The sequence below is a fragment of the Aotus nancymaae genome, unplaced genomic scaffold (assembly GCF_030222135.1).
Source record: "Aotus nancymaae isolate 86718 unplaced genomic scaffold, 86718_ANA_hifiasm-v0.15.2.pri h1tg000014l, whole genome shotgun sequence".
NCBI classification, from domain to species: Eukaryota; Metazoa; Chordata; class Mammalia; order Primates; family Aotidae; genus Aotus; species Aotus nancymaae.
The window spans coordinates 54975320-54991219 of NW_026988425.1; the positions used below are offsets into that span (position 1 = coordinate 54975320).

At 36.3% G+C, this 15900-nt stretch overlaps 1 protein-coding gene across 5 annotated transcripts in view; it reads right to left on the reverse strand.

The window, feature by feature from the left end:
• The window catches only part of ERCC8 (ERCC excision repair 8, CSA ubiquitin ligase complex subunit), a 72337-nt gene that overhangs the window by 46256 nt on the left and 10181 nt on the right, over positions 1–15900 (reverse strand). For 3 of the 5 annotated variants that reach the window (XM_012457260.2, XM_012457258.2, XM_012457263.3), the window contains exon 2: positions 6313–6408. The exons of 1 other annotated variant lie outside the window; for it this stretch is intronic. In XM_012457260.2, coding sequence (XP_012312683.1) covers positions 6313–6408 — 96 coding nt within the window. Of the gene's footprint in view, positions 1–1624; positions 2458–6312; positions 6409–15900 lie in introns of those variants that run through there. One more of the 5 variants, XM_012457262.3, reaches the window with a different exon arrangement.

Below are 15900 nucleotides of genomic sequence, written 5' to 3' on the forward strand. Positions count from 1 at the left end.
AAAATTCTTTTTATAGTACCTGGCAAAAAATAGGGGATCAATAAATATTAGATTACTTCCTTCTCTTATGAATGCATTCACTCAATTCATTCAACTTTAAGTTCTTACAATGTTAGGCACTCTGCTAAAACAACTGTGAACAAGGCAGGCATGGTTTCTGTCTTTGCACAGTTTACATTCCAATAGCAAAAACAGGTAGTATGCATAATCACACAAATTATTAGTTATGATTGGGATCATTGTCACAATAACTTATTTTTATTCTAGTGTGGAAATTCAGGAACAGTTTCCCTGATTGTAATATTTAAGCTGGCATGTGAAGCAGAATTCAGAGTTAGCCAGAAAGGTGTAAAAGTAACATTCTAACTCCACTCTAGCAACCAAAAAAAAAGGTAAGTGTTGCTGGAGCAGGGTGGAAGGGAAAGAGTGGTGAGAGATGAGAGGCAGGGGCCAAATCACTGGAAGCCTTACTTTTGAGAGTAAAAGATGATGCTAAAAAATAAGCAGTATCTTTTTTGGGAAACAATTACTGACTCACTCTAGAGCTGGTCTATTATATTGGTAGAACCTAAAAAATTATTCTATTCAAAAACGTTGCAAAAACATTTCTAAAAATTAAAAGTAACAAGCATATATACTAAAGCTACATACATTGGTTGAACTTAATAATTTGTAAACATCATTCTTGGGACTTCCTATACTTTAATCAGTTTCTTAACCTTATTTGTCTCTAAGACTGTTACTTGTATTTTTTTTTAATGGAATTTTTCAATATGAACTTATTGTCTAAAATCATCTTTAAATCTAGAGTTGTTGCCACCTTTAACTGACTTCCCTAAAAGCCATAATATGTTTAATTTGGGAAATAACAATAGATGAGATACATGGTAAGTTCAGAGCAAATTCTGCAAAATGGCAGACATTTTTGAAATGTGCAAATATTTCAGATTATTTTCACTGTTTCTTTTGACCTTCATTCAAAGTACCTTTCTTTAGTACTTTTTTTTAATAAGATAAAATCCTCCTTGAACAAATTCTGTTTTATGTTTCTTTTGGAAGTTACACCAAATTTAAATATTATAAAATCTTAGACATTGTGAATGTTATTTCATTACTATACAAAATATACATTTATCCCCATTAAAAATAGGGGCACCATGAAAAATTCTTCACAAAGGTCTAAACAATGCAATCTCTCTAGATCATCACTCCTTCCTTCTCATCTCAAAGTAACTTGTTATTATGATTTTTACCATAATCACTGTCTTTCTTTTCTGTACAGTTCATAGCTCATCACCCTAGAGTGTATGCGTGAATATTAGCTTTGCTTTAAAAAAATTTAATGCCTTTTAATTTTAATCTATAGGTCTCCTCTGCCTTTCTTTCTCCCTCCCTCTTGCGTTTTTTCCCTCTCTTGTAATTTCTTTGTTGCAGAAACCAGATCATTTGTCCTAGAATGTCCAGCCTGGACTTTGGCGACTGCATTCATGTGCTATAATTTAAAATGATTTCTATTTGCCATTGCTCTTTATTGTGATGTGATATTAGCAGACAAACCAATACCTAGATCCATCAATTTATACATCTATATAAAGTGTTGCTATCTGCTAATATTATTGCTCACCATCAATCCTTACGTTGTTGTCTCTCTTGTCATTCTGGTTGAAAGATTTCATTCTCTGGTTGATTCTTAAGGAATGGCTAATGAGAACAACTGTCTCTGAATTCCTGTGTTTTTGAGAATTTATCTGTCCTTTTCATACTTGAAATCAGTTTGGCTGGATATAAAATCCTTGACTCGCATTTAATTTCCTTGAGCATCTTGTATAAGAAGCTTCATTTCTTTGGCCAGAAAGCCAAAGTCAAAGTCTAGTAATAACGTAATTTTCCCCCTTATATAAAGTTCCAGATTTTATTTATCCTAGAAAAGTTTTCTTGAATTATTGTTTTCATATTTATTCTGTTCTTTTGCCTTGATTTTCTTCTGTCCTCTCTTATTATATGTTATGCTGGATCTTCTTTGCCTATATTCTATATATACATCTCTTGAATTATTTTTCTCTCTTCATTTCTTTTTGGTTTTAAAAATTTCCTCCTTTCTAGTTTCTATTTCTAGGGCATTACCTCTTCCATTTATTTGTGTTCCTTATGTTTTAGTCAGTATTCATTTCTGAAATATTTTTATTTCTATTTTTTGAGTTTGAGCATCTCATTTCTGAGGTTTTTCTAATTCCAACTTAACATTATTCTTTTATTTATTATACCTTTATAAAACAACTTTTACCTAGTTTTGAAATACTAGGTTAGAGTTCTCATCTGTTTTATAAGCACTTATTTTGGGTATGACTTCACTCCCTGTAACAGCATTAGTCCACTTCTTATTCTCTTTGTTTTTTTTTTGAGACGGAGTTTCGCTCTTGCTACCCAGGCTGGAGTGCAATGGCACGATCTCGGCTCACTGCAACCTCTGCCTCCTGGTTTCAGGCAATTCTCCTGCCTCAGCCTCCTGAGTAGCTGGGATTACAGGCACGCGCCACCATGCCCAGCTAATTTTTTGTATTAGTAGAGACGGGGTTTCACCATGTTGACCAGGATGGTCTCAATCTCTTGACCTTGTGATCCACCCGCCTCGGCCTCCCAAAGTGCTGGGATTACAGGCTTGAGCCACCGCGCCCGGCCTCTCTTTGTTTTTATAATAATTTTGTAGGAACTTTGACCTTAATCTTATTCTTTTGCTTATTTTTATGTAAAATCAATTTCTTAACCTTTTAGAATGGAGGCTTGACTTAGAATAATGTTTAAATTTTATATATTAAAAATCCTCTTCTTCCCTGAACAATTTTTTTTCAGGGGTAAGATTTCAAAATATGGCAGCTTACTTTCAGAGATTTCCTGGTTCTGTTCACTTCCCCAATTTTATCGGGGACATCTTTCTCCTTTGTTTCTATTGTCTCTGAATTGCTTAATTTGGATTCTATTTCCAGCAGTTTTTCCTCAGTGTATAGTTCTGTACTGGAGGGGAGCTTTGACTGGCTAGCTCTTTAGAGAGATATTAGGGCCCAGACTGTTATAGCTCCTTCTGCTCTTACCATGGACCATTCAAACTTACCTACAATTAGAGTATGCCATCCTCTCCCAATTTTAGCTACTGTAGTCAAATTTGCTTGCTAAGCTTTCAACAACCTGTTGGTTATTTTGGACTTATCCAGGTATATCAGATGCCTTAGCACTTTTTACTGCCTCCTCTGGCATAAATGCTGGTAGTGTAGTTGTCAGTAGTTCGTTTCCACTTTGGGGTTTGTGGGGATACTTCATGACCTAGTTTTGTTGTAAGTGTTAATCTGATTTTTTTACTTGCCATTTTTAGTCCCTTTATGTGTTTTAATGGAGAATTAAAGGAATGTTAAAAACTGCATTGACATTGTCATCTTTCAAGAATGGCACCCAAACTACAGTTTTGGCACTACATTCACAGAATATTTTGACTGAAAGATTTTCACCTGATTTTGAACAAAATACAATTAAATGTAGAGCAGTGCTATTTAACTCTCCAAGATAAGGAGCTTGTGCCAGAAATAAACGCATGCCTTTCTTCATTGAGAAAGTCTTGCTGCAAACATATCTTAGCTCCTTTAAATGGTGTGTGTAATGATGGAGTAGATTTACATTTTAGTACAAGCTCCTTGTCTTGTGAACCAGTCACAAACAGTTCATGAACTAGTAGCAAGTAGTGATTTATAGACTTGTTTTTAAGATAAATTCAATACCAATTTATAAAACAATTAGGTTAATTTAAAAGTAGTTATTTGATGGCTCAAATCCAACTGATGAGCAGTAAAGAAAGACTGCCAATAATGGGCTACTCAGTTATTTAAAAAAATATTCCACATTAGCTTTATTACAAAAATTTATAGTTCAGTTACTCTAAATGTATACATAGAGAAATATTTGTAAATTTTAACAACTACAACTTTTATTTAGATTGATAAAATGTTTGGACACAGTTGTTACATGTATACTACACCTAACTCCAAAAACACTTCTGCTTCATACTTCATCTTCACAAAACATTGCTTTTCTTACCATGTATTATCATGTATATTGTATTGATGTATAATTGGTTTACAACAAAATTATGTTAAAAGTTATGCTTTTCTTACCATGTATTATGTATATTATATTGATGTATAATAAATATAAAACAAAATTATGTTAAGAACTTTTAATCTTAATTGATATGGCATTTACAGTAATGTCAGATGTTTCAACTATGTTAAAATGGCTTTCAAAAGCTTTTCTTGGATTCCACTAACTTTCTATTTGAAGTATTTGATGGCACTGACATTATTTAATTATGAGATACTTTTCTGCTGACAGAGTATTAAGAGATATGGTTTCTGTTTTTATATAGACAAGAAAACTTAGTATTAAAGATGAATGAAATTAACTTAGAAGAATTTAAAAGGTGTAAAAGAAAATTCAAGCATCACAGAGTGATATGCCAATGCATCCTCTGCAGTTGCCTCTGTTAAATTGTAATTTTCAGATAGTTTTTGTAAAATAACACCTAACTTTGAAAATAAATGCTTCTCTATCAGATTTGTGTATTCTGTCTAGTTTCCATTCTGATTTTCAGTGACATCTTTACAGCTCTCACAGTGGATGGTAAATATTAACAGGTATTTTGAACAAGTTATATATACATCGAGTTTTCTTAAGAAAAAGAAAATTAGAATTTAGTTTTCCACCGAATGTACACTTTCCTTTTTATATCTCTTTTTGCTATCAAAAGGGGTTAATGCAAAATAAAAGTCTTAGCAATGAAATAAATAGTTGTAGACTTTTACCATGCAATAAAGGGGAAAACCACTGTAGCAAGAATCTTCAGACTTTTTCTATGTGCTGTACTAAAAGACACCTCACTTGTATTTCTCAAATATATTTCACGCACATATAATCTATAACTTCCCACATTTCTCACCAACTCTGCCAACTAGTAGTCTACTGGCTTTTTATACTTCACAGGCCACACAACTGATTACTATACTACCCCAAGTGGCTGGCTGGAGTAGCAGTATTGAATACTTTCCTGACCAGTACGCAAACCCAAAAGTCAGCTATCTCTTGCTGCTCATGTCTGCATATGTTTCATAAGTGAGTGCCCCACAGCTGTCCTTGAATAGAAGGTGTTATACTGAGCCTGGAAAAGGTCAGGAAAAAGGAAAGAATTATTACTCATCATCTTTTAGATTTAACCACATGCTAAAAGTAAGATGTTTCTTATACACTACTGGGAGAGACCATAGTAGAAGCTGGAAGTAAAAAGTGGAAGTTTATCAAATCTGTTCTGACTTGACTTAATGTGAATAATAACATTTCGGTATAAAATAAAAATTCTGGGTCAAACACTAAACATTACCATAATATGACAAACTGTTTCTTTTAGTTAATGCTATCTGTGGCCTAATTATAGGCCACATGAAACATACAATAACATGACAAACTGTTTCCTTTAGTTAATGCTATACGTGGCCTAATTATAGGCCACATGAAAGGTTTTGTATTGTCTTATAAGAGTAACATGGTGTTACGATGAGTTGTAAGTAGGAGAGTATGTTGAGAATTGCATTTTTCAAAGCACTTTAGCTGCTGTCTAAAGATGGGACTAAAAGGAATAAAAGTATATGCAATACTGATTTTGATCAATAGCAGGAGCAGTGGTGGCAACCATATATGATATGCCAGGTTTTATGTTAATCATGTTGTACATATTATCTCAATTAATCCTCCAAACAAACTTGTTAGGTAGGTATTGTTGTTGCCATTGTATAACTAAGGCAACTGAGAATTAGAAAGGTTAGGTAAATTGCTCAAGGTCACAAAGCTGCTAAGGGGTAAAGCCAGAAAAACTCAAATATAATTCTTATTTGTTTTGAACCTAATTCTTCAAAATAGTCCTCCACTTTTTATATTTATTTTCCCATTAGACTTTTTGAGAATAGCAACTATGTTTTAAAATAGCACCTAAAGACACTAGCACTTAAAAGCCCTCTGCATCCAAAAGAAGTTCAATGTTTGTTGATTTAACAGTATTTATTTATAGTAAAGTAGCTTGGAAATGTTTATATGACAACATTTTGTAGGTTTGATGTTTTGCATTTATTTGAAATTAATAATGCCAGATTCAAAAATGCTACAATTTAGGATTTTCATTAATTTTAATGAATCTTCTATATCATTAATCTGAAAAAGCAGGATTTTACTGCATTTCACTTAGAAAGAAAAATGATTATATAAGTATAATAAACTTACTATCTCCCTTCAACAGGTTCAATGTCAAGGGTGTTAATTCCACCACCATGGATTCTTTCAACATCTCTGTCTTTATTTAACTCCAGTCCCAAAACTCTTTAAATTAAAAAGGGGGAAAAAAAGAAAAAAAATTAACAAGTAATTTAACACTTGAAAATTTCTTACTTAACCAAGATTACATATAGTACAAAAGTCACAAGAAACGTCTAAATCTTCTACCACACATCCTAATGTATTTATAGATTTTTAGAGACCTTGTATAAATGTTTAAAATATCAACAGTAGTAACAATTACATGCAAACTTTTAAATGTATTTACAGACTAAAATTTGTATGTAAAAAGTTAAATTCTGATAAACGTAGCTGAGGACATCTAATGGACAAAAGCACAAATTACAGATTTAATAGAAATTCCTTCAAGTGTTTCTTAAAGATGGACAGAAATAAAAAATAAGTATGGGCTGGCAGTGGCTCATGCCTGCCTTTAATCCTAGCGCTTTAGGAGGCTGAGGTGAGAAGATTGCCTAAGACCCGGAGTTTGAAAGCATCCTCGGTGATCATAGCGAGACCCCATCTCTATAAAAAAAAAAAATTAAAATAAGCTGCATGGTGGTGGGCTCTTACACAGGAGACTGAGGCAGAGGATTGCTTGAGCCCAGTAGTTTGAGGATGCAGTGAGCCATGATCTATTCATTGTGCTCCAGCCTGGGTGCAGGCTTCTTTTAAGACAGAATGAGATGCTGTCATAAAGAAAAGAGGCTATGTTCAACTTAACACTTATATGTATTTCAATAAAGCCAATTAAATATCAGTACAAATAATTTACAAGTACTCTCTCAAACTAAGACAAATGACATTTCTGATATTTTATAAAAGTAAACTATCATTATCCTAGTGAGCATATTATTAAGATTAAATGAGTTTATATATAAAAAGTGCTCATTACAACGCCTACTGCATTGTAAGTACCTAGTGAATATTAACTATTGGAATCTGTCTTAATCTGTTGGATGTTATTAGCATCTACACTAATTTAACAAGAATGATTTCTAAATTCATTATTGATTAAAATAATGCTAGTTTAAATATCAAATTATAAATTTTTAGCCTATAAAATTGTCAGCTTTTTTAAAAGATGACAATGCACAATGCTGGAAAGGCATAAACTGATACTTTCATTTATTGACAGTAGCACAACAAGTAATTATAAGCATTTTGGAAATCATTTTAGCTGTATAAAGTATAGGATTTGAAGCTACATGGCCCTTTGTCTTCTAGGTATAACATATAGTACAACAATGACAAGTAGGCCGGACACAGTGGCTCATGCCTGTAATCCTAGCACTTTGGGAGGCCCAGGTGGGTGGATCACCTGAGGTCAGGAGTTTGAGACCAGTCTGGCCAACATGGCGAAATCCCATCTCTACTAAAAATATAAAAATTAGCTAGGCCTGGTGGTGCATGCCTGTAATCCCAGCTACTAGGGGGCACTGAGGCAGGAGAATTGCTTGAACCCGGGAGGCAGAGGTTTCAGTGAGCTGAAATCACGCCACTGCACTCCAGCCTGGGTGACAGAGCGAGACTCTTGTCTCAAAAAAAAAAATAAATAAACGACAAGTAATGCCTAAATCTTCTATCACACATCTAAGCATATTTATAGCAATACATTTATATACATTGCAATTCAGCCTTAGGTTTAAATATCCAGACTAACATTTATGAGTTATTTGACTTTGATCAATAACAGTAACAGCTAATATAAAAAGCCAGGCCAGGCATGGTGGCTCACACCTGTAATCCCAGCACTTTGGGAGGCTGAGGCAGGTGGATCACTTAAGGTCAGGGATTCAAGATCAGATTGGCCAAGTCTCTACTAAAATATACAAAAAAATTAGCTGGGCATGGTGGTGCATGCCTATAATCCTGGCTACTCAGGAGGCTGAGGTGGAAGAATTGCTTGAACCCAGGAGACAGAGGTTGCAGTGAGCTGAGATCACGCTACTGTACTCTACACTCCAACCTGGGTGACAAAACAAGCAAGACTCTGTCAAAAAATAAAAATAAAAAAATAAAATAAGTGTAGGTAATCCAGGGGTTGTAATTATTATTAAATACATTTCCTGATTATAAGATTAGTACATGAGTAATTTCCCCAAGGTCACACAGCTAATATTTGGCTGAGCTGCATTTGAACTTTAACAAATTTTTTTTTTAATTTTAGTTTTAGAGATAGTGTCTCCTTCTGCCACCCAGGCTGGAGTGCAATGGCAAATCACAGTTCCCTGTAGTCTCAAACTCTCGGGCTTAAGGGATCCTCTTGCTTCAGCCTCCAAAATAGGTAGGACTACAGTTGCATGTCACCACACCTGGCTAAGTTCTGGTATTTGTCGTAGAGATGAAGTCTTGCTATGTTGCTCAGGCTGGTTTCGAACTCCTGGCCTCAAGCAATCATCTCACCTTCACCTTGAAAAGTATTGGGATTTCAAGTCCAGTAGTGTGATGCCTCCCGCTTTGTTCTTTTTGCTTAGAGTTGATTTGGCTACGCAGGCTCTCCTTTGGTTCCATATGAAGTTTAAGGTGGTTTTTTCCAGTTCTGTGAAGAAGGTCATTAGTAGCTTGATGGGGATAGCGTTGAATCTGTAAATTACTTTGGGCAGTATGGCCATTTTCACGATATTGATTCTTCCTAACCATGAACATGGAATGTTTCTCCATCTGTTTGCGTCCTCTCTTATTTCATTGAGCAGTGGTTTGTAGTTCTCCTTGAAGAGGTCCTTTACATTCCTTGTTAGTTGTATTCCTAGGTATTTTATTCTCTTTGTAGCAATTGTGAATGGCAGTTCGTTCTGGATTTGGCTCTTTTTAAGTCTGTTATTGGTGTATAGGAATGCTTGTGATTTTTGCACATTGATTTTGTATCCTGAGACTTTGCTGAAGTTGCTTATCAGTTTCAGGAGATTTTGGGCTGAGGTGATAGGGTCTTCTAGATATACAATCATGTCGTCTGCAAATAGAGACAACTTGACTTCCTCCTTTCCTATTTGAATACCCTTTATTTCTTTTTCTTGCCTGACTGCTCTGGCTAGAACTTCGAGTACTATATTGAATAGGAGTGGTGAGGGAGGGCATCCTTGTCTAGAGCCAGATTTCAAAGGGAATGCTTCCAGATTTTGTCCATTCAGTATGATATTGGCTGTTGGTTTGTCGTAAATAGCTTTTATTATTTTGAGATACGTTCCGTCAATAACTAGTTTATTGAGGGTGTTTAGCATAAAGGGATGTTGAATTTTGTCAAAGGCCTTCTTTGCATCGATTGAGATAATCATGTGGTTTTTGTCTTTGGTTCTGTTTATGTGGTGAATTACGTTTATAGACTTGCGTATGTTGAACCAACCTTGCATCCCCGGGATGAATCCTACTTGATCATGGTGGATAAGCTTTTTGATGTGCTGTTGCAGTCGGCTTGCCAGTATTTTATTTAAGATTTTTGCATCTATGTTCACTGTGGATATTGGCCTGTAGTTTTCTTTTCTTGTTGAGTCTCTGCCGGGTTTTGGTATCAGGATGATGTTGGTCTCATAAAATGATTTGGGAAGGATTCCCTCTTTTTGGATTGTTTGGAATAGTTTCAGAAGGAAGGGTACCAGCTCCTCTTTGTATGTCTGGTAGAATTCGGCTGTGAACCCATCTGGACCTGGGCTTTGTTTGGGTGGTAGGCTCTTAATTGCTGCCTCGACTTCAGACCTTGTTATTGGTCTATTCAGGGTTTTGACTTCTTCCTGGTTTAGGCTTGGGAGGATGCAAGTGTCCAGGAATTTATCCATTTCTTCTACATTTCCTAGTTTATGTGCATAGAGTTGTTTGTAATAATCTCTGATGATGGATTGAATTTCTGTGGAATCTGTGGTGATATCCCCTTTATCGTTTTTTATTGCATCTATTTGGTTATTCTCTCTTTTCTTTTTTATTAATCTGGCTAGTGGTCTATTTTGTTGATCTTTTCAAAAAACCAGCTCCTGGATTTATTGATTTTTTGAAGGGTTTTTTGTGTCTCTATCTCCTTCAGTTCTGCTCTGATCTTAGTTATTTCTTGTCTTCTGCTAGGTTTTGAGTTTTTTTGATCTTGCTCCTCCAGCTCTTTCGATTTTAAGGATAGGGTGTGAATTTTAGATCTCTCCTTTCTTCTCATGTGGGCACTTACTGCTATGTATTTTCCTCTAGAAACTGCTTTAAATGTGTCCCAGAGATTCTGGTATGTTGTGTCTTCGTTCTCATTGGTTTCGAAGAACATCTTTATTTCTGCCTTCAATTTATTGCTTATCCAGTCAACATTCAAGAGCCAATTGTTCAGTTTCCATGAAGTTGTGTGGTTCTGAGTTAGTTTCTGAATTCTGAGTTCCAACTTGATTGCACTGTGGTCTGAGAAACTGTTTGTCAAACTATACTACAAGGCTACAGCAATCAAAACAGCATGGTACTGATACCAAAACAGAGATATAGACCAATGGAACAGAACAGAGGCCTCAGAGGCAACACAACATATCTACAACCATCTGACAAACCTGACAAAAACAAGCAATGGGGAAAGGATTCCCTGTTTAATAAATGGTGTTGGGAAAACTGGCTAGCCATGTGCAGAAAGCAGAAACTGGACCCCTTCCTGACATCTTACACTAAAATTAACTCCAGATGGATTAAAGACTTAAACAGAAGACCTAACACGATAAAAATCCTAGAAGAAAATCTAGGCAAAATCATTCAGGACATAGGTGTAGGCAAGGACTTCATGACCAAAACACCAAGAGCATTGGCAACAAAAGCCAAAATAGACAAATGAGACCTAATCCACAGCTTCTGCATGGCAAAAGAAACAGTCATTAGAGTGAATTGGCAACCAACAGAATGGGAAAAAACTTTTGCACTTTACCCATCTGACAAAGGACTGATATCCAGAATTTAAAAAGAACTAAAACAGATTTACAAGAAAAAAACAAACAAGCCCATTCAAAAGTGGGCGAAGGATATGAACAGACACTTTACAAAAGAAGACATACATGAGGCCAACAAACATATGAGAAAATACTCATCATCACTGGTCATTAGAGAAATGCAAATCAAAACTACATTGAGATATCATCTCACGCCAGTTAGAATGGTGATCATTAAAAAATCTGGAGACAACAGATGCTGGAGAGGATGTGGAGAAATAGGAACACTTTTACACTGTTGGTGGGAGTGTAAATTAGTTCAACCATTGTGGAAGACAGTGTGGCGATTCCTCAAGGACCTAGAAATAGAAATTCCATTTGACCCAGCAATCCTATTACTGGGTATATATCCAAAGGATTATAAATCGTTCTGCTATAAGGACACATGCACTCAAATGTTCATTGCAGCACAGTTTACAATAGCAAAGACCTGGAACCAACCCAAATGCCCATCGATGATAGACTGGACACAGAAAATGTGGCACATATACACCATGGAATATTATGGAGCCATCAAAAACGTTGAGTTCGTGTCCTTTGTAGGGACATGGATGAACCTGGAAACCATCATTCTCAGCAAACTGACCCAAGAACAGAAAATCAAACACTGCATGTTCTCACTCATAGGTGGGTGTTGAACGATGAGAACACACAGACACAGGGAGGGGAGCACTACACACTGGGGTCTGTTGGGGGGAAATAGGGGAGGGACAGTGGGGGGTGGGGAGGTGGGGAGAGATAGCATGGGGAGAAATGCCAGATATAGGTGAAGGGGAGGAAGGCAGCAAATCACACTGCCACATGTGTACCTATGCAACAATTTTGCATGTTCTTCACATGTACCCCAAAACCTAAAATATATGTGTGTGTGTATATATATATATATATATATATATATATATATATATATATGTAATGGAATACTACTCAGCCATAAAAAGGAATGAAATCATGGCTTTTGCAGTGACCTGGATGGAATTGGGAGACCATTATTGTAAGTGAAGTAACTCAGGAATGGAAAACCAAACACTGTATGTTCTCACTCATAAGTGGGAGCTGAGTTATGAGGACACAAAGGGATAAGAATGATACAATGGACTCTGGGGACTCAGGGGAAATGGTGGAAGAAGGGCGAAGGTTAAAAGATTACACATTGGGTACAGAGTATACTGCTCAGGTGATGTGTGCACCAAAATCTCAGAAATCACCACTTAAGAACTTATTCATGTAACCAAACACCACCTGTTCCCCAAAAGCCTATTGATATAAAAAATTCTAAAAATTAAAAAACACTAAAATAAAGAGTAGATAGTAGATAGAAAATACAGGGACTGGGCATGGTGGCTCACGCGTGTAATACCAGCACTTTGGGAGGCCAAAAAGGGTGAATCACCTGAAGTTAGGAGTTCGAGACCAGAGTGGCCAACATGGTGAAACCTCATTGCTACTAAAAATACAAAAATTAGCTGGGCATGGTGGCGGGTGCCTGTAATCCCAGCTACTTGGGTGGCTGAGGCAGGAGAATCATTTGACCCTGGGAGGTGGAGGTTGCAATGAGCCAAGATCGTGCCACAGCACTCCAGCCTGGGCTACCCAGTGAGACTCCATCTCAAAAAAAGAAAAAAAGAAAATACATACATGTATACATATAATACACATCCTATAAAAGTCATTTAAAGACATTAAAGCAAAAAGTAAATAATAAAGGTAAAAAGTGAAATTAAATAGAAAATTTGGGCAGGTATGTGCCATAGAAAAGGTAAGAGACTGATAAAATATTTAGCAATCAGTTTGGTATGGAAACTGACCAAGCCAAGTGAATGCTAGACATTAATAACCAGTATGCAATGCTGTGATGTCTATAAGAGATTGGAAAGGTGATTTTAAAAGATACCAGGGCTTACTTTTTTTCCTTATTCTTCTACTCCGGTCTCTTCTGCCTTCCCTCTTCTCTCTTTTCCTTTTTACCCTCCCTTCTTTATCAGTCTACTCTTTACTCTCTCCTCAGGCATTTTCCCTTCTCTTTTCCCTCTACTCCTATGCCATTGTGTTGGGGGGAGTCCTCAAGACCATCTCAAGGTTTGATGATTCTCTAGAAGGACTCAGAACTCAGCATTTACTCATGACTGTGATTTAGTACAGTGAAAGGTTACAAGATAAACTCAGGAAAGGGAAAAGGTGTATGGGCAAAGTGTGAAGGAAACCAGGCACAGGCTTCCAAGAATCCTTTACTGGTGGAGTCACACAGGACACACTTTATTCCTTTCCCAACAAATTGTGACAACATGTATGAAATGTCTATCAAGGAAGCTCATTAGAGACTCAATGTTGAAAGTTTTTACTGAGTACTGTTCATAAAGGCACCCTCTATCTAGCTTGTACCCAAATTCCAAACTTCCAAAAGAAAAGCAAGTATTCATCATAAAGGACATTATTTTCTCAAGTACTTTAGGCACAGTGAACCATTCTTATCCAGTCATGGTGGCCACCTTCCTGAAATCCCAGACTGTAGCCAAGGGACAGTCTTGTAAGCAGAACTTTCTAAGGGTAGCATTCTCAGACCTGCCATGTTAACTTGTTTTTTGTATACCTTGCCTTCTGCTACTCTCCCCACATCTCTTTCCCTTTATAGTATTATTCCCCTTTTCCTTCATCTTAACCTCTCCTTCTAGTTTACAAATAATTCAGTGCTAAAGTCATTATGCTGGGGAGAGGTATGCTTCCTCACTTAGTATGGGATTAGGTTCCCTAGAGTGGAATTTCAGAACCTGAGCAGGTTGAGAAAGTAGTCTTTGTTTGGGGACTGTACGGATTTTAGAGGAGACAAAAAGTAGAGCCTAGGTTGTTGGGGGAAGGGATGGTAGTGGAGATGGGAGATTGGTTACATACAGGGGATTGATAAATATATTGACAGTATATTGCATTCCTGGTATGAAACCCACTTGATTATGATGGATTATATTTTTGATATGCTGTTGGATTTGGTTAGCAAGTGCATTGTCGAGGATTTTTTGCATCTCTGTTCATCAGGGATATTGGTCTGCAATTTTCTTTGTTATGCTCTTTCCTGGTTTTATTATTAGTATGATATTGGCTTCATGGATGATTCAGGGCAGATTCTCTCTTTCTTTATCTTTTGGAACAGGTCAATAGGATTGGTACCAATTCTTTGAATGTCTGATAGAATTCAGCTGTGAGTTTGCTTGTTCCTAAACTTTTTTTTAGAAACTTTTTAATTACCATTTCAATCTCATTGTTTGTCATTGTTCTTTCCAGGATTTCTATTTTTTCCTGGTTTAATCTAGGAGGATTGTATTTTCCAGAAATTTATCCATCTCCTCTAAGTTTTCTAGTTTATGCATATAAAGTTGTTGATAGTAGCCCTGAATGGCTGTAACATCTCCTGTTTTTTTATTTTATTTTTATTTTTGAGATGGAGTCTCACTCTGTCACCCAGCCTGGAGTGCAATGGTGTGATCTCAGCTCACTGGAACCTCTGCCTCCAGGGTTCAGGTGGTTCTCCTGCCTCAGCCTCCTGAGTAGCTGGGATTATAGGCACGTGCTACTGCACCTGGCTAATTTTTGTATTTTTAGTAGAGACAGGGTTTCACCATCTTGGCCAGGGTGGTCTGGAACTCCTGACCTCATGATCTAACCACCTCAGCCTCCCAAAGTACTGGGATTACAAGCGTGAGCCACCACGCCCGTCCTGTGTTGTTTCTAACTTACCTTACTGGATCTTCTCTCTTCTTTTCTTAGTTAACCTTGCTAATGGTCAATTTTATTTATCTTTTGAAAGAACTAGTGTTTTGTCGCATTTATCTTTTGTATTTTGTTGTTGTTTCAATTTCATTGATTTCTGCTTTGATCTTTTCTTCTGTTGGGTTTGGGTTTGGTTTGCTGTTTCTCTAGTTCCTTGAGGTATGCCCTTAGATTATCTATTTGTGCTCTTTCACACTTTTTGAGGTATGTATTTAATGGTATGAACTTTCATCTTAGCACCACTTTTGCTGTATCCCAGAGGTTTTGATAGGTTTTGTCACTATTATCATTCAGTTCAAGGAATTTTTAAATTTCCATGTTGATTTCATTGTTGACCCAGTGATCATTCAGGAGCAGGTTATTTAATTTCCATGTATTTGCATGGTTTGAGGGTTCCTTTTGGAGTTGATTTCCAATTTTATTCCACTGTGGTCTGAAACAGTACATGCTATAATTCCGATTTTCTTAAATTTGTTGAGACTTATTTTGTGGTCTATCATATGGTCTATCCTGGAGGATATTCCAGATGCTGATGAATAGAATTTATATTCTGCAGTTGTTGAGTAGAATGTTCTGTAAATATCTATTAAATCCATTTGTTCTAGGGTATAGTTTAAGTCCATTGTTTCTTTATTGACTTTCTGAGTCTTGATGACTTGTCTATTGCTGTCAGCAGACTGCTAAAGTCTCCCACTATTAGTGTTACTATCTATCTCATTTTTTAGGTCTAGTAGTAATTTCTTAGTTTTATAAATTTGAAAGCTCCAGTGTTAAGATGCATATATAGCTAGGATTGTGATATTTTCCTATTGGACTAGTCCTTTTACCACTATATAAT